The sequence below is a fragment of the Anomaloglossus baeobatrachus genome, chromosome 9, assembly GCF_048569485.1.
Source record: "Anomaloglossus baeobatrachus isolate aAnoBae1 chromosome 9, aAnoBae1.hap1, whole genome shotgun sequence".
NCBI lineage: Eukaryota > Metazoa > Chordata > Amphibia > Anura > Aromobatidae > Anomaloglossus > Anomaloglossus baeobatrachus.
In genome coordinates, this window is record NC_134361.1 from 3,055,504 (window position 1) to 3,082,704 (window position 27,201).

The 27,201-nt window shown below is 49.0% G+C and overlaps 1 protein-coding gene across 6 annotated transcripts in view; it reads left to right on the forward strand.

Moving 5' to 3' along the window:
* The window catches only part of DIAPH2 (diaphanous related formin 2), a 1,791,241-nt gene that overhangs the window by 854,878 nt on the left and 909,162 nt on the right, over window positions 1–27,201 (forward strand). For all 6 annotated transcript variants that reach the window (XR_012725273.1, XR_012725274.1, XM_075323052.1 and 3 more), the window contains one exon: window positions 19,115–19,216. Coding sequence is in view for 4 of the 6 variants with exons in the window: in XM_075323052.1 (XP_075179167.1) it covers window positions 19,115–19,216 (102 nt within the window). In the remaining 2 variants the exon portion in view is untranslated. The remainder of the gene's footprint in view (window positions 1–19,114; window positions 19,217–27,201) is intronic.

A 27,201-nucleotide genomic window follows, 5' to 3' on the forward strand; every position in this document is an offset into this window, starting at 1 on the left:
CTGGTAACTAGTGATGAGCGAGCACTACCATGTTTGGGTGCTCATTACTGGTAACTAGTGATGAGCGGGCACTACCATGCTCGGGTGCTCAGTACTGGTAACTAGTGATGAGCGGGCACTACCATGCTCGGGTGCTCAGTACTGGTAACTAGTGATGAGCGGGCACTACCATGCTCGGGTGTTCAGTACTGGTAACTAGTGATGAGCGGGCACTACTATGCGCGGGTGCTCTCTACTTGTAATTAGTGATAAGCGGGCACTACTCTGCTCATACATGTATGCGGCACAGTTTGTGCTCGGATGGGCATTACTCAAGTACCCAGGTATAATGGTAGTCATTGGGGAGCTGAAGCATTTTTTCAGGAAATCTTCCAGTAAAATGCTCGAGTATCCCATTGACTTCCATTATACTCGGTGACTCGAGTCGCACCGATCCAAGCATCCAAGTTAAAGCAGACAGCTGGGGGCTGGTATTCTTAGGCTAGATAGGCCCATGGTAATTGGTCCCTCCCCAGCCTAAAACAGAAGCCTGTAGCTGCTCCAGCATTGGCAGATCCATTAGATTGGGGTGGTAATCTGGGTAATAAAAGGGGTTAATGACAGCTCTAATTTGTCAAAAAAACACAGCTGTCATCAAGCCCAAGATTAGTAATGTCGAGAGGTCTTTGAGACCCCCCATTACTATTCATGTAAGTAAAAAGATTTAAACACAACACAGAGAAAAATCCTTTATTAGAAAAAAAAAAACAAAAATCACCCAGTGACATGGGTTGTAGAGTTCTTGATTCTGTTGCACACTGTGGACAAAGATCTCTGGAGGTGGACAGGTAACCCCCGAGATTGTTAATATTTTTCAACAATTTTGGTTCTTCAGTCTCAGACCGTTCTCTTCTCGTCTTTCTGCTCCCCAGGCTTAGTGTGGCACACAGACACACAATGCGGAGATTGAGGCAACTTCTCCCCTCTTTACCTGTTTTCAGGTGTGATTTTCTTATTGCCCACACGCGTTACTTGCCACACGTGAGTGTGAATGAGAATTACATGCTGGAAATAAAGTTGGTTACCCACAACTTTGGAAACGTGTCAACAATTTTGTCCACCATTTTGGGGGTTTTGTCTATTTTTTTTTTCTCTGTTTTTTTGTGTTATTCCAATACACATAAAGGAAATAAACCTGTGTATAAGAAAACAAGAGTAACTGCAATAATCATCAGTGAGAAAGACTTCACTCTCCGCAACTGTGTGAAGAGTGCCAACACTTCGAATAGATAATAGATGCATACACAGTCATATCTGCCTCCCAGACCAGTGCCCCCTTTATTCCTCCCCTCAGTAGATCTATGGGAGCCATGCTGTAGTGGCCGCAGTAATAAGACATTTGTGATTGATTGCTGGAGACGCCGAAAAGACGGATAGAATTGGATTATATTTAAGGCTGGAGAACCATCAGGACGTCTTCTCGGAAAGCGCCATTATCTTAGTGCGCTCCGGATCTGCAGAGCGCAGCGCGGTGATCTCCGCAGTACAGTGCTCTCCGCAGGACAGTGATCTCCGCAGTACAGTGATCTCCGCAGTACAGTGATCTCCGCAGTACAGTGAACTCCGCAGTACAGTGATCTCCGCAGTACAGTGATCTCCGCAGTACAGTGATCTCCGCAGTACAGTGATCTCCGCACGGACCGGTCACTTATAATAAACTGATCATCTGTTTCCATCAACTTAGGAATTGTCGTTATAATAAAAGCTCCGCACCGCACAGTATCGTCAAAGTGTTCCTCCACACAGGAAACGCCATGCTCCAGATCATCACATACAGAGTACAACAGGCGTGGTGTATAATTATATACAGGAGATGCCCGGGTTATACCGGCTGTACATATATAATTATATACAGGAGATGCCCGGGTTATACCGGCTGTACATATATAATTATATACAGGAGATGCCCGGGTTATACCGGCTGTACATATATAATTATATACAGGAGATGCCCGGGTTATACCGGCTGTACATATATAATTATATACAGGAGATGCCCGGGTTATACCGGCTGTACATATATAATTATATACAGGAGATGCCCGGGTTATACCGGCTGTACATATATAATTATATACAGGAGATGCCCGGGTTATACCGGCTGTACATATATAATTATATACAGGAGATGCCCGGGTTATACCGGCTGTACATATATAATTATATACAGGAGATGCCCGGGTTATACCGGCTGTACATATATAATTATATACAGGAGGTGCCCGGGTTATACCGGCTGTACATATATAATTATATACAGGAGGTGCCCGGGTTATACCGGCTGTACATATATAATTATATACAGGAGGTGCCCGGGTTATACCGGCTGTACATATATAATTATATACAGGAGGTGCCCGGGTTATACCGGCTGTACATATATAATTATATACAGGAGGTGCCCGGGTTATACCGGCTGTACATATATAATTATATACAGGAGGTGCCCGGGTTATACCGGCTGTACATATATAATTATATACAGGAGGTGCCCGGGTTATACCGGCTGCACATATATAATTATATACAGGAGATGCCCGGGTTATACCGGCTGCACATATATAATTATATACAGGAGATGCCCAGGTTATACCGGCTGCACATATATAATTATATACAGGAGATGCCCAGGTTATACCGGCTGCACATATATAATTATATACAGGAGATGTCCAGGTTATACCGGCTGCACATATATAATTATATACAGGAGATGTCCAGGTTATACCGGCTGCACATATATAATTATATACAGGAGATGTCCAGGTTATACCGGCTGCACATATATAATTATATACAGGAGATGTCCAGGTTATACCGGCTGTACATATATAATTATATACAGGAGATGTCCAGGTTATACCGGCTGTACATATATAATTATATACAGGAGATGTCCAGGTTATACCGGCTGTACATATATAATTATATACAGGAGATGCCCAGGTTATACCGGCTGTACATATATAATTATATACAGGAGATGCCCAGGTTATACCAGCTGTACATATATAATTATATACAGGAGATGCCCAGGTTATACCAGCTGTACATATATAATTATATACAGGAGATGCCAGGTTATACCAGCTGTACATATATAATTATATACAGGAGATGCCCGGGTTATACCGGCTGTACATATATAATTATATACAGGTGATGCCCAGGTTATACCGGCTGTACATATATAATTATATACAGGTGATGCCCGGGTTATACCGGCTGTACATATATAATTATATACAGGAGATGCCCGGGTTATACCGGCTGTACATATATAAATATATACAGGAGATGCCCGGGTTATACCGGCTGTACATATATAATTATATACAGGAGATGCCCAGGTTATACCGGCTGTACATATATAAATATATACAGGAGATGCCCGGGTTATACCGGCTGTACATATATAATTATATACAGGAGATGCCCGGGTTATACCAGCTGTACATATATAATTATATACAGGAGATGCCCGAGTTATACCAGCTGTACATATATAATTATATACAGGAGATGCCCGGATTATACCGGCTGTACATATATAATTATATACAGGAGATGCCCGGGTTATACCGGCTGTACATATATAATTATATACAGGAGATGCCCGGGTTATACCGGCTGTACATATATAATTATATACAGGAGATGCCCGGGTTATACCGGCTGTACATATATAATTATATACAGGAGATGCCCAGGTTATACCGGCTGTACATATATAATTATATACAGGAGATGCCCAGGTTATACCGGCTGTACATATATAATTATATACAGGAGATGCCCAGGTTATACCGGCTGTACATATATAATTATATACAGGAGATGCCCAGGTTATACCGGCTGTACATATATAATTATATACAGGAGATGCCCAGGTTATACCGGCTGTACATATATAATTATATACAGGAGATGCCCAGGTTATACCGGCTGTACATATATAATTATATACAGGAGATGCCCAGGTTATACCGGCTGTACATATATAATTATATACAGCAGATGCCCAGGTTATACCAGCTGTACATATATAATTATATACAGGAGATGCCCAGGTTATACCGGCTGTACATATATATAATTATATACAGGAGATGCCCGGGTTATACCGGCTGTACATATATAATTATATACAGGAGATGCCCGGGTTATACCGGCTGTACATATATAATAATTATATACAGGAGAAGCCCAGGTTATACCAGCTGTACATATATAATTATATACAGGAGGTGCCCAGGTTATACCGGCTGTACATATATAATTATATACAAGAGATGCCCGGGTCATACCGGCTGTACATATATAATTATATACAGGAGGTGCCCAGGTTATACCGGCTGTACATATATAATAATTGTATACAGGAGATGCCCAGGTTATACCGGCTGTACATATATAATTATATACAGGAGGTGCCCAGGTTATACTGGCTGTACATATATAATAATTATATACAGGAGATGCCCAGGTTATACCGGCTGTACATATATAATTATATACAGGAGATGCCCGGGTTATACCGGCTGTACATATATAATTATATACAGGAGATGCCCAGGTTATACCGGCTGTACATATATAATTATATACAGGAGATGCCCGGGTCATACCGGCTGTACATATATAATTTTATACAGGAGATGCCCAGGTTATACCGGCTGTAATATAATATATAAAATTGTAATGACCTGGGCCCCAAACGTATTGGGTCACACGTCGGTCGGTGGGATCGGGACACACACGAGCACTTTGTCACTTAAACAGTCCAGGTGATTTATTCACATCCTCATAAATCACGCAGTGTAACGGGCCTCAGCCACTCTCCTGCAGGACAATGTCTCACTGTCAGGTTAAACAGCCGAGTGTCCATACAGGTCATTCTCTGGTATCAGCCGGTCTACATCCCCTTTTCTCAGGTTGTTACCTGTCAATCACTTTGTAGGTTTCTACGTCTGCCTTTATCCAGGCTCGACCTCCAGGGAGATTCTCTCACTGGGCTCATTAACCAGGTCCTCGGACCAGCTCCGTTGGGCGGCAGCTGCTGTCAGTCCAGAGCCCCCGTAGACTCTGCAGCTCCCTGGACTCTGAGTCCTTGGCTGTCTCAGCATGCACAGGATCTCCTGACCATGTGCACCTACTCACAGCGAGCATGTGACAAACAACAGCTCCATTATGTCCCATGAGACACACCTATGTATGGAAGGCATGTGGATTGTCCGTCTGCCCATCACTTCTGACCATCCCCGGAACCCAGCCCTGAATGTGTACAACAGTCATGGAACTACAAGTCCCAGAGAAACATTTCCACCTCTGCGACACACACCGGCCATTTACCACATTGCCAGCTGCATCCTTATATATATATATATATATATATATACACACTCATACATACGGCATCTCTGTGTAGGTGAAGGAAGAAGTCAGATTCGTTTGTTCCTATAAATCTACTGTATAAAGAGATGAGAAAAAAAAATACTAAAAATAACATTTATTTTTCTTAACTTCCCCCCACTGGAATGACGCCAGACCCTTCTAAGCATGTGTCCAGCTGTCCTCGCTGTGCAGCCACAGGCTCTGCTGGGGTTTTTCATTTTCTCTCTCCTCCTTTTCGCTGGTGTCGTGCAGTCGTTCCCTCCTTTCTTCCCTGCAGCTGCCTCTTTTCTTTGCTTCTATAATGGACCTTTTTCTCCATCTTCTGCACTATTTGTGACTTAGCGATTCTTCTGGAGTTTCCCTCCGTGGAGTTCCCTCCCGATTCCCTGTCATTGTTAGTCTGGACGTATCCGGAGGGTAAAGGCTGTGATAACCTTGCAGCATATTTACATATTTGTGGAAAAATGTCAACCAGCTGAGCTCTCTCCGGCTTTTAACATAAAACATCCCGAGAGATCCGCTAATAAGCATATTTAGCGAGAAATGTTTCTGCTGCTAAAGGCAATGTTGTGTCGGATAAAAGAAAACAAAGCTTTGATGATGTGAACCGGCTGTCCAAAGGCCGGGCTCCGCGGAAAGCTGGCAACAAATGGCATCCCATGCTGCCAGGAGAGAGCCCGTGCTGGCAGGAGAGAGCCCGTGCAGCCAGGAGAGATCCCGTGCAGCCAGGGGAGAGCCCACCCATGCTGGCAGGAGAGAGCCCGTGCTGGCAGGAGAGAGCCCACCCATGCTGGCAGGAGAGAGCCCGTGCTGGCAGGAGAGAGCCCGTGCAGGCAGGAGAGAGCCCGTGCAGGCAGGAGAGAGCCCGTGCTGGCAGGAGAGAGCCCGTGCAGCCAGGAGAGAGCCCGTGCAGCCAGGAGAGAGCCCGTGCAGCCAGGAGAGAGCCCGTGCAGCCAGGAGAGAGCCCGTGCAGCCAGGAGAGAGCCCGTGCTGTCAGGAGAGAGCCCGTGCTGTCAGGAGAGAGCCCGTGCTGTCAGGAGAGAGCCCGTGCTGTCAGGAGAGAGCCCGTGCTGTCAGGAGAGATCTCGTGCTGGCAGGAGAGAGCCCGTGCTGGCAGGAGAGAGCCCGTGCTGGCAGGAGAGAGCCCGTGATGTCAGGAGAGAGCCCGTGCTGGCAGGAGAGAGCCCGTGCTGGCAGGAGAGAGCCCGTGCTGTCAGGAGAGAGCCCGTGCTGGCAGGAGAGAGCCCGTGCTGGCAGGAGAGATCTCGTGCTGGCAGGAGAGAGCCCGTGCTGGCAGGAGAGAGCCCGTGCTGGCAGGAGAGAGCCCGTGCAGCCAGGAGAGAGCCCGTGCAGCCAGGAGCGAGCCCGTGCAGTCAGGAGCGAGCCCGTGCAGCCAGGAGAGAGCCCGTGCAGCCAGGAGAGAGCCCGTGCTGGCAGGAGAGAGCCCGTGCTGGCAGGAGAGAGCCCGTGCTGGCAGGAGAGAGCCCGTGCTGGCAGGAGAGAGCCCGTGCTGGCAGGAGAGAGCCCGTGCTGCCAGGAGAGAGCGCGTGCTGGCAGGAGAGATCTCGTGCAGCCAGGAGAGAGCCCGTGCAGCCAGGAGAGAGCCCGTGCAGCCAGGAGAGAGCCCGTGCTGGCAGGAGAGAGCCCGTGCAGCCAGGAGAGATCTCGTGCTGCCAGGAGAGAGCCCGTGCAGCCAGGAGAGAGCCCGTGCTGGCAGGAGAGAGCCCGTGCTGCCAGGAGAGAGCGCGTGCTGCCAGGAGAGAGCCCGTGCTGCCAGGAGAGAGCCCGTGCTGCCAGGAGAGAGCCCGTGCTGCCAGGAGAGAGCCCGTGCTGCCAGGAGAGAGTCCGTGCTGGCAGGAGAAAGCCCGTACAGCCAGAGCCAGGAGAGAGCCCATGCTGGCAGGAAAGAGCCCGTGCAGCCAGGAGAGAGCCCGTGCTGACAGGAGAGATCCTGTGCTGGCAGGAGAGATCTCCTGCTGGCAGGAGAGAGCCCGTGCTGGCAGGAGAGAGCCCGTGCTGCCAGGAGAGAGCCCGTGCTGCCAGGAGAGAGCCCGTGCTGGCAGGAGAGAGCCCGTGCTGGCAGGAGAGAGCCCGTGCTGCCAGGAGAGAGCCCGTGCTGCCAGGAGAGAGCCCGTGCTGGCAGGAGAGAGCCCAGGCTGGCAGGAGAGAGCCCGTGCTGCCAGGAGAGAGCCCGTGCTGCCAGGAGAGAGCCCGTGCAGCCAGGAGAGAGCCCGTGCAGCCAGGAGAGAGCGCGTGCTGCCAGGAGAGAGCCCGTGCTGCCAGGAGAGAGCCCGTGCTGCCAGGAGAGAGCCCGTGCAGCCAGGAGAGAGCCCGTGCTGTCAGGAGAGAGCCCGTGCTGCCAGGAGAGAGCCCGTGCAGCCAGGAGAGAGCCCGTGCAGCCAGGAGAGAGCCCGTGCTGTCAGGAGAGAGCCCGTGCTGCCAGGAGAGAGCCCGTGCAGCCAGGAGAGAGCCCGTGCAGCCAGGAGAGAGCCCGTGCTGCCAGGAGAGAGCCCGTGCTGCCAGGAGAGAGCCCGTGCTGCCAGGAGAGAGCCCGTGCTGCCAGGAGAGAGCCCGTGCTGCCAGGAGACAGCCCGTGCTGCCAGGAGAGAGCCCGTGCTGCCAGGAGAGAGCCCGTGCTGCCAGGAGAGAGCCCGTGCAGCCAGGAGACAGCCCGTGCTGGCAGGAGAGAGCCCAATAGAATCTGATCTGCAGGGAGAGGTCCACATTTGTAATCATTAGATGAGCACCAAGCTGAGATCTCAGAGCTTTTATACAAGCATCCCCTGCGGTATCACCACTGGACCTGGCCCCCATGATCATGTGACACTGCTTCCATAGGACGGGTCCATTTTTAAGTTGTTGATCAAACTCCTGCTCCTGAACACATCAAATGTGTTCATTATATATATATATATATATATATACACATACACCCATACATATATATATATATATATATGTACATATATAACGTTGCACCTCGCTTGCAGCGGGGTGAGGCAGCTTCAGCAACACATATACACAGTCTCTTTATAAAAATCCAGCAGTTTATGTAAAACACTCCCAGCATAAACTGCTCTTAAACATAAATAATCCACGTACCGTGGGCTTCCAGTCCATTACAAGTCCATAGTGGAAGTTTAGCAACTTTCCCCACTCTCTGGCTCCTGCCAGCGTACACCTCTACCTGAGGTTCCTTCCCAGCACCCAGGGCCCTCTGCAGACTCCTGTCTGCCTCTCCTCCGGGAGAGGTTCAGCCCCAGCCCCAGCCCCAGCCCCAGCCCCAGCCTGGCTGCACTCACCTCAGTCTCAACTGAGACTGAGTTCCAAACTCTGACAGTCTCCTAAATCAGACTGGACACACCCACAGGTGGAGGTCTGTTATTCTCCAGACCTGCACAGCACACTGGCATTATTAAAGGGAATCTGACCCTTATATGCAGAAACAAGCCATGGTGGAACTACAAGTCCCATAGCAACCTCTTCAGTTTAATCGGGACCTTCTCCACTGCGACATATAGCCACCATTTACAACATTGGTGGTCAATGCCTCAAAATATATATATATAATATACACACACAGTGCCTGATGATGATAAATATAATCTCCTGTGTGTGATAAAGTCTCCGTATAATGCCCCTGCTCTGTGATAGCCTCAGTGTTCTGTGTAAAGCGCAGAGAACATCATGAAGACCAAGGAACACAACAGGCAGGTCCAGGATACTGTTGTGGAGACGTTTAAAGCTGGATTTGGTTACAAAAAGATTTCCACAACTTTACACATCCCAAGAAGCACTGTGCAAGCGATCATATTGAAATGGAAGGAGTATCGTACCACTGCAAATCTACCAACACCCGGCCTCCATCCAAACTATCATCTCACACAAGGAGAAGACTGATCAGAGACGCAGCCAAGAGGCCCATGATCCCTCTGGATGATCTGCAGAGATCTACAGCTGAGGTGGGAGAGTCTGTCCATAGCACAACAATCAGTCTACACTTCACAAATCTGGCCTTTATGGAAGAGTGAAGCCTCATATATGTGATAGCAGCTAGGGAATAACAATACACATGCACACAGACTGTCCCTATAAAACCGAAATACTTTATTAAATCACTTAAAACCACACCGTGATTACTAAAAGTGCACAGAATAGATTGCTCGCCCTCAACCTAACAGCGGGGGTTGGCACCCTAAAAATGCGATATGGCGCCCCCACTCCGCGACGACTCTCCCCGCTGCCCCTGAAGTCCCTGCCGGGAAAAAGGTGCAGTGCCTAAGATAAGTGCAACATACAAACTGGTGTGGCGGCGGGAGGACAGTAGGGAGCAAAAATCAAGAACTTATCTCATTGATGTGAACAGAATGGTAATTTCAAACCTCAGCGCGTTTCTCCAGAAGTGGCTTCCTCAGGAGGCCAATAGTAACCTACAATGAGATCTCATTGAATAGGGCGTTTTCCCTTGGACACCAGCGCTATTTGGGTCTGCAGTGCACTATTTATCAACAGGATCCCCTAACCCCATTCTGTTCACATTAATGAGATAAGTTCTTGATTTTTGCTCCCTACTGTCCTCCCGCCACACCAGGTTGTTTGTTGCACATATCTTAGGCACTGCACCTTTTTTCCGGCAGGGACTTCAGGGGCAGCGGGGAGAGTCGTCGAGTGGGGGCGCCATATCGCATTTTTAGGCTGCCAACCCCCGCTGTTAGGCAGAGCACAGAGAGGTGCAGCTATTGAGGGCTAGCAATCTATCCTGTGCACTTTTAGTAATCACGGTGTGGTTTTAAGTGATTTAATAAAGTATTTAAGTTTTATAGGAACAGTCTTTATGGAAGAGTGGCAAAAAGAAAGCCATTTCTCAAAGATATCCATAAAAAGTGTAGTTTAAAGTTTGCCACAAGCCACCGGGAGACACCAAACATGTGGAAGAAGGTGCTCTGCTCAGAGGAAACCAAAACCACACTATTTGGGCACAATGCCAAACGATATGTTTGGCATTAAAGCAACACAGCTCATCACCCTGAGCACACCATCCCCACTGTCAAACATGGTGGTGGCATCATCATGGTTTGGGCCTGCTTTTCTTCAGCAGGGACAGGGAAGACGGTTAAAATTGATGAGAAGATGGATGGAGCCAAATAAAGGAGCATTCTTGAAGAAAACCTGTTGGAGTCTGCAAAAGACCTGAGACTGGGACGGAGATTTGTCTTCCAACAAGACAATGATCCCAAACATAAAGCAAAATCTACAATGAAATGGTTCACAAATAACCGTATCCAGGTGTTAGAATAGCCAAGTCACAGTCCAGACCTGAACCCAATCGAGAATCTGTGGAAAGAGCTGAAAACTGCTGTTCACAAACGCCTCCATCCAACCTCACTCAGCTCCAGCTGTTTACAAAGGAAGAACGGGCGAGAATTTCACCTCTCCATGTGCAAAACTGATAGACACATACCCCAAGAGACTGCAGCTGTAAATCGCAGCAAAAGGGGGTGCTACAAAGGATTCACTTACAGGGGACGAATAATATTGCACGCCACGATTTACAGTTATTTATTTTTTAAAAAAGTTTAAAACAAGCAATAAATTTCCTTCCTCTTCACAATTGTGTCACTTGTAGATTCTTCACCAGAACATTCACATTTTATCTTTGTCTGAAGCCTGAAATGTGGGAAAAGGTTGTAAAATTCAAGGCGAATACTTTCGCAAGGCACTGTAATAGATAGATAGATATATTGATATATGTGTGATAAGATATGGAGTGATGTTATGTAGGAATGTATAGTGTAAGGTGTTGTAATATATAAGATGTAGCAGAGGTGAGGCTGCTCCTATGTGGCGGTGTAGCAGAGGTGAGGCTGCTCCTATGTGGCGGTGTAGCAGAGGTGAGGCTGCTCCTATGTGGCGGTGTAGCAGAGGTGAGGCTGCTCCTATGTGGCGGTGTAGCAGAGGTGAGGCTGCTCCTATTTGGCGGTGTAGCAGAGGTGAGGCTGCTCCTATGTGGCGCTGTAGCAGAGGTGAAGCTCCGTCCTCCAGGTGAAGCGTCTTCCGTCCTTCAGGTGAAGCGCCTCCCGTCCTCCAGGTGAGGCGTCTCCCGTCCTCCAGGTGAAGCGCCTCCCGTCCTCCAGGTGAGGCGTCTCCCGTCCTCCAGGTGAGGCGCCTCCCGTCCTCCAGGTGAGGCGTCGCCCGTCCTCCAGGTGAGGCGTCGCCCGTCCTCCAGGTAAGGCGCCTCCCGTCCTCCAGGTGAGGCGCCGCCCGTCCTCCAGGTGAGGCGCCGCCCGTCCTCCAGGTGAGGCGTCGCCCGTCCTCCAGGTGAGGCGTCGCCCGTCCTCCAGGTGAGGCGTCTCCCGTCCTCCAGGTGAGGCGTCGCCCGTCCTCCAGGTGAAGCGTCGCCCGTCCTCCAGGTGAAGCGTCGCCCGTCTTGTAGGTGAAGCGTCGCCCGTCCTGTAGGTGAAGCGTCGCCCGTCCTGTAGGTGAAGCGTCGCCCGTCCTCCAGGTGAAGGGTCGCCCGTCCACCAGGGGAAGTGCCCCCCGTCCTCCAGGGGAAGCGCCCCCCCCGTCCTCCAGGTGAAGAAGTCGCCCGTCCTGTAGGTGAAGCGTCACCTGTCCTCCAGGTGAAGCGCCTCCCGTCCTCCAGGTGAAGCGCCTCCCGTCCTCCAGGTGAAGAGTCGCCCGTCCTGTAGGTGAAGGGTCGCCCGTCCTCCAGGTGAAGCGCCCCCCGTCCTCCAGGTGAAGCGCCTCCCGTCCTCCAGGTGAGGCGCCTCCCGTCCTCCAGGTGAAGCGTCTACCGTCCTCCAGGTGAAGCGTCGCCCGTCCTCCAGGTGAGGCGTCGCCCATCCTCCAGGTGAGGCGTCGCCCGTCCTCCAGGTGAGGCGTCGCCCGTCCTGTAGGTGAAGCGCCGCCCGTCCTGTAGGTGAAGCGTCGCCCGTCCTCCAGGTGATGGGTCGCCCGTCCTCCAGGGGAAGCGTCTCCCGTCCTGTAGGTGAAGCGTCACCCGTCCTCCAGGTAAAGGGCCCCCCGTCCTCCAGGGGAAGCGCCCCCCGTCCTCCAGGGGAAGCGCCCCCCGTCCTCCAGGGGAAGCGCCCCCCGTCCTCCAGGGGAAGCGCCCCCCGTCCTCCAGGTGCTGCCTCTCGCACGGCCCTTTGTTGGTACTGCCGCAGCCAGAACTCTTTCTCATTGTGATTGTATGCCGCCATGAATGTCACTTTCCATGGAGATTTTACCGCTGAGCCCTCAAGTGTTGCTTAACTAATCTATTGGATGTCTTGTATACCTAGCGGTGCACAATGGCGCTTTATTCTGAGGAGCTGAGGAGCTCAAGGTTAGTTTTACATTTGTAAATACATTATGAGGCATATGGAAACACAATACTAAACAAGGTCAGGTGAGGGCATGGCGGTGCGCTGTGAAGTATCAGCACAGATGGCGGCACATCAGATACGGGCGCAGCCACTTTACTGATAACCAACGCACAATTAGCCGCCATTCAGCAGCTGCACACGTTGTTCCCTTTGCTCGAGCACCTTGGGACTGGGGACAAAACACTCACAGAATAACTTTTTATTTTTTGACATCTTATCAATTTGATGCAGCAGTTGAAGCTCTTCAGCGAGACGGCCAGGGCCTCCCTGGTGGCAGCGCACGCTGTGCCGTGTATAGTAATGCCGCGCGGCCGCATGTCTCCGCCGCTCCTTCCTTTACACCTTATTTCAGATGAAGCAAATCGTACAAATTTACACGTCTGTTACATTTAGAAAGAAAACACGGATAAAACCGTCAGAAGACACCGAACTCCCCCCGTCTGATTTATCTCACAGAGATCACATACACGGAGGAGGAGTGGGGAAGCTAGGCCTGGAGCAGGCGGGCCCAAACATGGAACCGCCCCAAAGCTACCGACCTGAACACTGGCCCCGAAGGGGCAGGACTGTGCCCAGTGTTCAGACACAATTCTCGCACATTTGGGGCGTCCCAGACTAAAATAGGCAGGATTTATATAAAGCAGGCGGAGAAAGGGGCATCGCTGGGTTTGGTGGTTGTTACTGGGAGGGTTGGGGCGTTAGTGGTTGAGGTTTGTGATCGGAGATTTCACGTCCTTATTCTCCCAATATGTGGCTGAGGGTCTATCAGACGCCTCAAGACTCAGGGCCCAAGTGTAACAGCTAAAGGCTCCCCGCTGAACCGCACACCCCGCTGAACCGCACACCCCGCTGAACCGCACACCCAGCTGAACCGCACACCCCGCTGAACCGCACACCCCGCTGAACCGCACACCCCGCTGAACCGCACACCCCGCTGAACCGCACACCCCGCTGGGTCTCTTATGTGCGAATTGTTGGGGTTTGTGTGGTGCGTGATGGCTCCTCTAATCTTTTTGTAGGTGATGAGCGCAGATCAGGACCTGGGTGCTGTTTCTTCTAAATTGGGTGATCCAAAACAATATATATTGCTAGTTAATGGGTTTATGGTAACATCCCCAGGGTGTAGGACAGTGACCGAAGTAAAGTCTGTATCCTGATTGTCCAGGAAAGAGAAAACCTGACCTGCAGTCCAGGAGGACATGGAAGACTAAACCTCAGCCAAAAATGGACAGACTAATCCCCCACCGACTGCTCTCCATGGCCCCTCTCTCCCCACAGACTGCTCTCTATGGCCCCCCCCACAGACTGCGCTCTATGACCCCTCCCCCCACAGACTGCTCTCCATGGCACCTCCCCCCCACAGACTGCTCTCCATGGCCCCTCTCCCCCACAGACTGCTCTCCATGGCCCCTCTCCCCCACAGACTGCTCTCCATGGCCCCTCTCCCCCACAGACTGCTCTCCATGGCCCCTCTCCCCCACAGACTGCTCTCCATGGCCCCTTTCCCCCCACAGACCTCTCTGACAAATCCCCCACAGATTACTCTCCATGGTCCCCCCCCCCCACAGAATGCTCTCCATGGCCCCGCTCCCACCCTCCAGCATGGACTGCTCCCACCCTCCAGCATGGACTGCTCCCACCCTCCAGCACTGACTGCTCCTATGCCCCTGTCTCACATTGCAGTAGCTCTGCTTTTTGTGGAAAGGGGAATATCTCATGTTCAGATTTCCTTTATGCCATTCACTGATGATGGGATGAGTTGGGTGCAGGGGAATAAAGGGGCTGTGCCAAGAACAAAGCGTCATCAGCGCTCTGCCCGATCATTAACCCTAGTACCCGGAACCATAGAACACAAGTCCCCTAGCAGGCCTGCGAGGCCCTGGGTATGCGTTCTAGGGTTAAGGAGACAGCGCAGGAGAAGCCGTTCCCCGGGCTGTAGGACGCGTGACACGCTCAGCTCTGCTACATCTGTCCGTGTTGTCCTGGTTTAGGCATGAGGCTCCCTGGCTGCGTTCCTAATGCGGCTTTATTCCTTTGCTGCACCTCCTCACTCTTCACAGGGTTAATGTCCCCAGTTTGGAAGCATAAAAGAAAGGTTATCATTTGGCAAGAAGTAAAAGGGCATCTCGGATCATCGCCTCCACTTAACTAACCTTTAAGAACGCAATTAACATTTAAAGAAAATAAAGTTTTTAGGAATGTTATAAAATAATTGCCAAAATTTTAATGGTTTGTGTTTCTGTAAGAGTTTCTTAATGTAGCGGAGTGCTGACTCTCAGCAGATTACAAAGTGCCCTCTGTTCATAAAACAAGAGCGGAACTGCTGAACCGCGGCCCGTCCGGAAGAAACGACCGTCCGGAGGGCCGCCATATATCCGACATGTCACCGGCAGTGCCATGTATCCGACATGTCGCCGGCCGTGCCATGTATCCGACATGTCGCCCGCCGTGCCATGTATCCGACATGTCGCCCGCCGTGCCATGTATCCGACATGTCGCCCGCCGTGCCATGTATCCGACATGTCGCCCGCCGTGCCATGTATCCGACATGTCGCCCGCCGTGCCATGTATCCGACATATCCGATAATAGATAAATACAGTAACGTGTAAAAGTTTGTGCACCTCTGGTCAAAATTACTGTTATTGTAAACACTGAAGCAAGATAAAGAGGAAATGATCTCTAAAAGGCATGAAGTTAATGATGACACATTTCCTTTATATTTTGGGGAAAAAAATAGATATATTACATTTTCTAAATTATGAAAAGGAAAATGGGTCAATGCAAAAGTTTGGGCACCCTTTGAGACTTGTGTGCGCAGATAACTTTGACGGAGGTTTCAGACCGTAATTATCCTGTTAGGGTTATATCTTGTTCACTATCTTCGTTAGGAAAGGCCGGGGATGGAAATGTCACAGCTTTATAAACACCCGGCCTCCTCTAACCTTGTGCCAAAAACAGCAGCCATGGGTATTCTAAGCAGCTGCCTAGCACTCTGAAAATGAAGATGATGGAGGCCCACAAAGCAAGAGAAGGCCATAAGACGATAACAAAGCATTTTCAAGTTGCCCTTTCCTCAATTCAAAATGTAATTAAGAAATGACGATTACTAAGAAGAGTGGAAATCAAGATAAGTTCTGAAGAGCAAGCAAAATGTCTGTGAGAGCTGCAGGTAGGATTGCTAGAGGTAAATCACAACCCCTGCATGACTGCAAAAGACTCAGGAAGATTTCAGAAGAAAACCTCTCCTGCGTCCTCACCATAAAATTCAGAGTCAGAAGTCTGCAAAACAAAATCTAACCAAGCCTGATGCATTCTGGAAACAAGTCCTGTGGACCGATGAGGTTAAGATAGATTCTATGGCCACAATGATCAAAGGTATGTGTGGAGAAAAATAGCCACAGAATTTCAGGTAAAGAACATCTCGCCAACCATTAAGCATGGGACTGGATCAGTCATGCTTTGGGGTTGTGTTGCAGCCAATGCCACAGGGAACATTTCACAGGTAGAGGGAAGAATGGATTCAATGACATTTCAAAAATGATGCAAACATAACACCACTTGTAAAAAAAGCTGAAGTTGAAAAGGGGAGAAAAGAGGACGGCTTCTATAAATGGATAATGATTCTAAACACACGTCAAAATCCACAATAGACGACCTCAAAAGGAGCAAGCTGAAGATTTTACAATGGACTCACAGTGCCCAGATCTGAATATCATTGCAATCTGTGGCTAGACTCCAAAAGGGCAGTACATGCAAGACCAGCCAGGAATCTCACAGAACTGGAAGACGTCTCCAAGGAAGAGCAGTGCATGCAAGACCAGCCAGGAATCTCACAGAACTGGAAGACGTCTCCAAGGAAGAGCAGTGCATGCAAGACCAGTCAGGAATATCACAGAACTGGAAGATGTCACCAAGGAACAGCAAAGCATGCAAGACGAGCCAGGAATCTCACAGAACTGGAAGACGTATCCAAGGAAGAGCAGTGCATGCATGACAAGCCAGGAATCTCACAGAACTGGAAGACGTCTCCAAGGAAGAGCAGTGCATGCAAGACCAGCCAGGAATCTCACAGAACTGGAAGACGTCTCCAAGGAAGAGCAGTGCATGCAAGACCAGTCAGGAATCTCACAGAACTGGAAGATGTCACCAAGGAACAGCAAAGCATGCAAGACGAGCCAGAAATCTCAAAGAACTGGAAGACGTATCCAAGGAAGAGCAGTGCATGCATGACAAGCCAGGAATCTCACAGAACTGGAAGACGTCTCCAAGGAAGAGCAGTGCATGCAAGACCAGCCAGGAATCTCACAGAACTGGAAGACGTCTCCAAGGAAGAGCAGTGCATGCAAGACCAGTCAGGAATCTCACAGAACTGGAAGATGTCACCAAGGAACAGCAAAGCATGCAAGACGAGCCAGAAATCTCAAAGAACTGGAAGATGTTGCCAAGGAAGAGCAGTGCATGCATGACAAGCCAGGAATCTCACAAAACTGAAAGAGGTCTCCAAGGAAGAGCAGTGCATGCAAGACGAGCCAGAAATCTCACAGAACTGGAAGATGTTGCCAAGGAAGAGCAGAGCATGCAAGACCAGCCAGGAATCTCACAGAACTGGAAGATGTCTCCAAGGAAGAGCAGAGCATGCAAGAAGAGCCAGGAATCTCACAGAACTGGAAGATGTCTCCAAGGAAGAGCAGAGCATGCAAGACCAGCCAGGAATTTCACAGAACTGGAAGACGTCTCCAAGGAAGAGCAGTGCATGCAAGACCAGCCAGGAATCTCACAGAACTGGAAGACGTCTCCAAGGAAGAGCAGTGCATGCAAGACCAGTCAGGAATCTCACAGAACTGGAAGATGTCACCAAGGAACAGCAAAGCATGCAAGACGAGCCAGAAATCTCAAAGAACTGGAAGACGTATCCAAGGAAGAGCAGTGCATGCATGACAAGCCAGGAATCTCACAAAACTGAAAGAGGTCTCCAAGGAAGAGCAGTGCATGCAAGACCAGTCAGGAATCTCACAGAACTGGAAGACGTCTCCAAGGAAGAGCAGTGCATGCAAGACCAGTCAGGAATCTCACAGAACTGGAAGATGTTGCCAAGGAAGAACAGAGCATGCAAGACGAGCCAGAAATCTCACAGAACTGGAAGATGTTGCCAAGGAAGAGCAGAGCATGCAAGACAAGCCAGGAATCTCACAGAACTGGAAGATGTTGCCAAGGAAGAACAGTGCATGCAAGACAAGCCAGGAATCTCACAGAACTGGAAGATGTTGCCAAGGAAGAGCAGAGCATGCAAGACAAGCCAGGAATCTCACAGAACTGGAAGATGTTGCCAAGGAAGAGCAGAGCATGCAAGACGAGCCAGAAATCTCACAGAACTGGAAGATGTTGCCAAGGAAGAGCAGAGGATGCAAGACGAGCCAGAAATCTCACAGAACTGTAAGATGTTGCCAAGGAAGAGCAGAGCATGCAAGACGAGCCAGGAATCTCACAGAACAGAACTGCTACAAGAAGTGTTTACAAGCTGTGATATTTGCCTAAAGGGGTGTTACTAGGTACTAACCATGGGGGGTGCCCAAACTTTTGCATCAGTCTATTTTCCTTTTTTGTTAATTTTAAAAAGTAAAAGATGAAATTAAAATCTTTGTTATGTGTAAAACACAAAGGGAATGCGTCATTTCTACTGTTCTGCCTGTGGGAGATCATCTCATCTTCGATTTGCTGAACTGATCACGATAACGGTAATGTGGATGATCGGGAGATCGATGATTTGAGGATTATGTAGATAGATCAGAGGCATGAGTAGTGAGGAACCTCAGATATTCGCTGTTTCCATCCTCCAAACCGATGACGAGCGATGATTATAGGAACGCAGATGAATCCGGACCAAATGCATAAGAGCTGATTCTGGTTTACAGAGAAATCAGCTGCAGCGCTCCCGGGTCTCCAAGCCTCCGGGCCTCCAAGCCTCCCAGGCCTCCTGGTCCTCCAAGCCTCCCGATCCTTCGAGCCTCCCGGTCCTCCGGGCCACCGAGCCTCCCGGTCCTCCAATCCTTCCGGTCCTTCGAGCCTCCCGGTCCTTTCTCAGCCTCTCAGATTCTGTTTAAGAAAGATGTGAGAAAAATATCTACATAAATAGCAGAGGATGATTGTGGCCCCATCAAGTCATAGGGCCACGGTGACTGCACCTCAGGTCTTTGTATAGTTATGCCCCTGCATAGTGCAATAATGGTGTCTAGCCAGTACTTCAGCCGCACTCACACTCACACTCACACTGGTCTTTTACATTAACACCACCTGAATTCCTTTTGTTTTTCAGAATCTTATAAAGAATCTTCCGGAACAGAAGGAGCTGAATTCCCTGTCCCAGCTGAGGAGCGAGTACGAGGATCTGTGCGAGCCGGAGCAGTTTGGAGTAGTGGTAGGTACCGAGCCCCGTCCCTCCCCCGCCTCCGGTCACACGCAGTGAAGAGAAGACATTGCCAGTGGGTATTGATTTCCCATCATAGGAACTGGTGACATTGGTGGGGAGAGCGGCGCGGCCTCATATTATGTGCCCGAGCGGCCGCATAAAACCCCAAAAATGAACCATGTGCTCATCATCATCACCCGTCTAATTGTAGGGATCAACTCAGACACACAATGGGGCTTCAGTACCTGACAGACGCGACTCAGGTGTGAACGAGGCCAATAAGAAGTGCGCCAATTGTGGACTCCAGCTGCGCTCCTCAACATAGGATTATATCTCTCATCTATATATTATCTATCCATCCATTTATCCATCCATCCATTATCTATCCATCTATTATCTATCCATCTGTTATCTGTCTATATATTATCTTTCCATCCATCCATCCATTATCTATCCATCCATCCATCCATCTATTATCTATCCATCTATTATCTATCCATCTGTTATCTGTCTATATATTATCTATCCATCCATCCATCCATTATCTATCCATCCATCCATCCATCTATTATCTATCCATCTATTATCTATCCATCTGTTATCTGTCTATATATTATCTATCCATCCATCCATCCATCCATTATCTATCCATCCATCCATTTATCCATCCATCCATTATCTATCCATCTATTATCTATCCATCTGTTATCTGTCTATATATTATCTATCCATCCATCCATCCATTATCTATCCATCCATCCATCCATCCATTATCTATCCATCTATTATCTATCCATCTGTTATCTGTCTATATATTATCTATCCATCCATCCATTATCTATCCATCCATCCATTTATCCATCCATCCATTATCTATCCATCTATTATCTATCCATCTATTATCTATCCATCTATTATCTATCCATCTATTATCTATCCATCTATTATCTATCCATCTATTATCTATCCATCCATCCATTTATGCATCCATCCATCTATTATCTATCCATCCATTATCTATCCATCCATCCATCCATTATCTATCCATCTATTATCTATCCATCTGTTATCTGTCTATATATTATCTATCCATCCATCCATTATCTATCCATCCATCCATTTATCCATCCATCCATTATCTATCCATCTATTATCTATCCATCTATTATCTATCCATCTATTATCTATCCATCTATTATCTATCCATCTATTATCTATCCATCCATCCATTTATCCATCCATCCATCTATTATCTATCCATCCATTATCTATCCATCTATTATCTATCCATCTGTTATCTGTCTATATATTATCTATCCATCCATCCATCCATCCATCCATCCATCTGTTATCTATCCATCCATCCATCCATCCATTTATCCATCCATCCATTATCTATCCATCTATTATCTATCCATCCATTATCTATCTATATATTATCTATCCATCCATCCATTTATCCATCCATCTATTATCTATCTATATATTATCGATTATCTGTCTATATATTATCAATTATCTATCAATGCATCCATCTATCCATCCATCCATCCATCTATCCATCCATCCATTTATCCATCCATCCATCCATTTATCCATCCATCCATTTATCCATCCATCCATCTATTATCTATCCATCCATCTATTATCTATCCATCCATCTATTATCTATCCATCCATCCATTATCTATCTATGCATCTATCCATCCATTATCTATCCATCCATTATCTATCTATATATTATCTATCCATCCATCATCTATCCATCCATTATCTATCCATCCATCATCTATCCATCCATCATCTATCCATCCATTATCTATCTATATATTATCTATCCATCCATTATCTATCCATCCATTATCTATCCATCCATCCATCCACTTATCCATCCATTATCTATCCATCCATCCATCCACTTATCCATCCATTATCTATCCATCCATCCATCCACTTATCCATCCATTATCTATCCATCCATCCATCCACTTATCCATCCATTATCTATCCATCCATCCATCCACTTATCCATCCATTATCTATCCATCCATCCATCCACTTATCCATCCATTATCTATCCATCCATCCATCCATTTATCCATCCATCCATCTATGCATGCATGCATCCATCCATCTATGCATGCATGCATGCATCCATCCATCTATGCATGCATCCATCCATCCATCCATCCATCGCAGGTGGCGCTGCTCTTGTGATTGGACTCTAGCAGTCACTTCTTACAGATCAGCGATGATACTTAGGAGATTATTAAATTACCTCCCCAGCACGGTTTAGCGGTTGATAGTGTGTAAGTGGCACAATTAACCCACTGGAGTCAGAATGTGGTATAGAGCGATGCGATGTGGTCGTTATTGCTCACTAATGGCCATCGACATGAATGGATACTAATGAGCAATAAGGAAAATTGCAATTCAGCTTTGAAGAGAGGAATTAAAAATAAATAAGAGGATAATTAAAGCTAAGTGCTACAATTTATCATGTTTTTTTTTTTCTTTTTGCAAAAATTGTTTTTTTTCCTATTTCATAGAAGGTGCAGATTTTTACCCAATTAAAAAAATTACCAAATAATGCGCGGGATCGGTGCAGGATCGGTGCGGGATCGGTGCGGGATCGGTGCGGGATCGGTGCGGGATCGGTGCAGGATCAGCTCCTACAAATTATAGAAAAGTTGTTCCCGCTTTTTGTTGCAAGAAATGTAAAAGCAACATTAATGATAAAAAATCATATTATTGTAAAGAGTTGGAGTATTTTCTTCCCTGTAAACATTGGGTTTGAAGTGTCTGTCACTGCTGGAGACTTTCCAGAATGTTCTGCCCTGTGTGATTACATGAGGAATAATAGGATTTCTGGCCATTACATCACTTTTATTCTGTGGATTCTTTTTCTACTTTTCACTTGTCTTTGAGCTCCTGGGAGGACACTAGGTGCAATGTCTCCTATACACCAACACAAGAGGGATTTCTGATCTCTCTAAGATGCAAATGTAAAGAAGCAGCAGCAGCATTAGGGGAGGACATTATACAGCAGCACTGAGCAGTGTAACTGTGCATCCAGCCCTGTATCAGATAAAACACCAACAGCAGCACAGAGGACGCTATACAGCAGCACTGAGCAGTGTAACTGTGCATCCAGCCCTGTATCAACAGCAGCACAGAGGACACTATACAGCAGCACAGAGGACGCTATACAGCAGCACTGAGCAGTGTAACTGTGCATCCAGCCCTGTATCAGATAAAACACCAACAGCAGCACAGAGGACGCTATACAGCAGCACTGAGCAGTGTAACTGTGCATCCAGCCCTGCATCAACAGCAGCACAGAGGACACTATACAGCAGCACAGAGGACGCTATACAGCAGCACTGAGCAGTGTAACTGTGCATCCAGCCCTGTATCAGATAAAACATCAACAGCAGCACAGAGGACACTATACAGCAGCACTGAGGACACTATACAGCAGCACAGAGGACATTATACAGCAGCACTGAGCAGTGTAACTGTGCATCCAGTCCTGTATCCGATAAAACATCAACAGCAGCACAGAGGACACTATACAGCAGCACTGAGGACATTATACAGGAGCACCGAGGACATTATACAGCAGCACTGAGGACACTATACAGCAGCACTGAGGACACTATACAGCAGCACTGAGGACATTATACAGGAGCACCGAGGACATTATACAGCAGCACTGAGGACACTATACAGCAGCACTGAGGACATTATACAGGAGCACCGAGGACATTATACAGCAGCACTGAGGACACTATACAGCAGCACTGAGGACATTATACAGGAGCACCGAGGACATTATACAGCAGCACTGAGGACACTATACAGCAGCACTGAGGACACTATACAGCAGCACTGAGGACATTATACAGGAGCACCGAGGACATTATACAGCAGCACTGAGGACACTATACAGCAGCACTGAGGACATTATACAGGAGCACCGAGGACATTATACAGCAGCACTGAGGACACTATACAGCAGCACTGAGGACATTATACAGGAGCACCGAGGACATTATACAGCAGCACTGAGGACACTATACAGCAGCACTGAGGACACTATACAGCAGCACTGAGGACATTATACAGGAGCACCGAGGACATTATACAGCAGCACTGAGGACACTATACAGCAGCACTGAGGACATTATACAGGAGCACCGAGGACATTATACAGCAGCACTGAGGACACTATACAGCAGCACTGAGCAGTGTAACTGTGCATCCAGCCCTGTATCAGATAAAACATCAACAGCAGCACAGAGGACACTATACAGCATCACTGAGGACATTATACAGCATCACTGAGGACATTATACAGCATCACTGAGCAGTGTAACTGTGCATCCAGCCCTGTATCAGATAAAACACCAACAGCAGCACAGAGGACATTATACAGCATCACTGAGCAGTGTAACTGTGCATCCAGCCCTGTATCAGATAAAACACCAACAGCAGCACAGAGGACATTATACAGCATCACTGAGGACATTATACAGCATCACTGAGGACATTATACAGCAACACTGAGCAGTGTAACTGTACATCCAGCCCTGTATCAGATAAAACACCAACAGCAGCACAGAGGACACTATACAGCATCACTGAGGACATTATACAGCATCACTGAGGACATTATACAGCATCACTGAGGACATTATACAGCATCACTGAGGACATTATACAGCATCACTGAGGACATTATACAGCATCACTGAGCAGTGTAACTGTGCATCCAGCCCTGTATCAGATAAAACACCAACAGCAGCACAGAGGACACTATACAGCAACACTGAGCAGTGTAACTGGGGGTGGAGATGGTGCCTCTGCCTCCCTTCCCCCGCTCTATGGAGGGCATTATACAGTGTAGTGAGCAGTGTAGCTGTATATTCAGCTCTGGGGGTGGAGATGGTGCCTCTGCCTCCCTTCCCCCGCCCTATGGAGGGCATTATACAGAGTAGTGAGCAGTGTAGCTGTATATTCAGCTCTGGGGGTGGAGATGGTGCCTCTGCCTCCCTTCCCCCACCCTATGGAGGGCATTATACAGAGTAGTGAGCGGTGTAGCTGTATAGTCAGCTCTGGGGGTGGAGATGGTGCCTCTGCCTCCCTTCCCCCACCCTATGGAGGGCATTATACAGTGTAGTGAGCAGTGTAGCTGTATATTCAGCTCTGGGGGTGGAGATGGTGCCTCTGCCTCCCTTCCCCCGCCCTATGGAGGGCATTATACAGTGTAGTGAGCAGTGTAGCTGTATATTCAGCTCTGGGGGTGGAGATGGTGCCTCTGCCTCCCTTCCCCCGCTCTATGGAGGGCATTATACAGTGTAGTGAGCAGTGTAGCTGTATATTCAGCTCTGGGGTGCAGATGGTGTCTCTGCCTCCCTTCCCCCCACTCTATGGAGAGCATTATACAGAGTAGTGAGCAGTGTAGCTGTATATTCAGCTCTGGGGGTGGAGATGGTGTCTCTGCCTCCCTTCCCCCGCCCTATGGAGGGCATTATACAGAGTAGTGAGCGGTGTAGCTGTATATTCAGCTCTGGGGGTGGAGATGGTGCCTCTGCCTCCCTTCCCCCGCCCTATGGAGGGCATTATACAGAGTAGTGAGCAGTGTAGCTGTATATTCAGCTCTGGGGGTGGAGATGGTGCCTCTGCCTCCCTTCCCCCGCCCTATGGAGGGCATTATACAGAGTAGTGAGCAGTGTAGCTGTATATTCAGCTCTGGGGGTGGAGATGGTGCCTCTGCCTCCCTTCTATCCTCCCTATGGAGGGCATTATACAGAGTAGTGAGCGGTGTAGCTGTATAGTCAGCTCTGGGGGTGGAGATGGTGCCTCTGCCTCCCTTCTCTCCTCCCTATGGAGGGCATTATACAGAGTAGTGAGCAGTGTAGCTGTATATTCAGCTCTGGGGGTGGAGATGGTGCCTCTGCCTCCCTTCCCCCCGCTCTATGGAGGGCATTATACAGAGTAGTGAGCAGTGTAGCTGTATATTCAGCTCTGGGGGTGGAGATGGTGCCTCTGCCTCCCTTCCCCCGCCCTATGGAGGGCATTATACAGAGTAGTGAGCGGTGTAGCTGTATATTCAGCTCTGGGGGTGGAGATGGTGCCTCTGCCTCCCTTCCCCCGTCCTATGGAGGGCATTATACAGAGTAGTGAGCAGTGTAGCTGTATATTCAGCTCTGGGGGTGGAGATGGTGTCTCTGCCTCCCTTCCCCCGCCCTATGGAGGGCATTATACAGAGTAGTGAGCAGTGTAGCTGTATAATCAGCTCTGGGGGTAGAGATGGTGCCTCTGCCTCCCTTCCCCCGCCCTATGGAGGGCATTATACAGAGAAGTGAGCGGTGTAGCTGTATATTCAGCTCTGGGGGTGGAGATGGTGCCTCTGCCTCCCTTCTCTCCTCCCTATGGAGGGCATTATACAGAGTAGTGAGCAGTGTAGCTGTATAGTCAGCTCTGGGGGTGGAGATGGTGCCTCTGCCTCCCTTCCCCCACCCTATGGCGGGCATTATACAGAGTAGTGAGCAGTGTAGCTGTATATTCAGCTCTGGGGGTGGAGATGGTGCCTCTGCCTCCCTTCCCCCGCCCTATGGAGGGCATTATACAGTGTAGTGAGCAGTGTAGCTGTATATTCAGCTCTGGGGGTGGAGATGGTGCCTCTGCCTCCCTTCTCTCCTCCCTATGGAGGGTATTATACAGAGTAGTGAGCGGTGTAGCTGTATATTCAGCTCTGGGGGTGGAGATGGTGCCTCTGCCTCCTTCCCCCGCCCTATGGCGGGCATTATACAGAGTAGCTGTATATTCAGCTCTGGGGGTGGAGATGGTGCCTCTGCCTCCCTTCCCCCGCCCTATGAAGGGCATTATACAGAGTAGTGAGCGGTGTAGCTGTATATTCAGCTCTGGGGGTGGAGATGGTGCCGGTGCCTCTGCCTCCCTTCCCCCCGCTCTATGGAGGGCATTATACAGTGTAGTGAGCGGTGTAGCTGTATATTCAGCTCTGGGGGTGGAGATGGTGTCTCTGCCTCCCTTCCCCCCGTCCTATGGAGGGCATTATACAGAGTAGTGAGCAGTGTAGCTGTATATCCAGCTCTGGGGGTGGAGATGGTGCCTCTGCCTCCCTTCCCCCCGCCCTATGGAGGGCATTATACAGAGTAGTGAGCAGTGTAGCTGTATATTCAGCTCTGGGGGTGGAGATGGTGCCTCTGCCTCCCTTCCCCCCGCCCTATGGAGGGCATTATACAGTGTAGTGAGCAGTGTAGCTGTATATTCAGCTCTGGGGGTGGAGATGGTGTCTCTGCCTCCCTTCCCCCCGCTCTATGGAGGGCATTATACAGAGTAGTGAGCGGTGTAGCTATATATCTAGCTCTGGGGGTGGAGATGGTGCCTCTGCCTCCCTTCCCCCGCCCTATGGAGGGCATTATACAGAGTAGTGAGCGGTGTAGCTGTATATCCAGCTCTGGGAGTGGAGATGGTGCCTCTGCCTCCCTTCCCCCGCCCTATGGAGGGCATTATACAGAGTAGAGAGCAGTGTAGCTGTATATTCAGCTCTGGGGGTGGAGATGGTGCCTCTGCCTCCTTCCCCCGCCCTATGGCGGGCATTATACAGAGTAGCTGTATATTCAGCTCTGGGGGTGGAGATGGTGCCTCTGCCTCCCTTCCCCCGCCCTATGAAGGGCATTATACAGAGTAGTGAGCGGTGTAGCTGTATATTCAGCTCTGGGGGTGGAGATGGTGCCGGTGCCTCTGCCTCCCTTCCCCCCGCTCTATGGAGGGCATTATACAGTGTAGTGAGCGGTGTAGCTGTATATTCAGCTCTGGGGGTGGAGATGGTGTCTCTGCCTCCCTTCCCCCCGCTCTATGGAGGGCATTATACAGTGTAGTGAGCAGTGTAGCTGTATATTTAGCTCTGGGGGTGGAGATGGTGTCTCTGCCTCCCTTCCCCCCGCTCTATGGAGGGCATTATA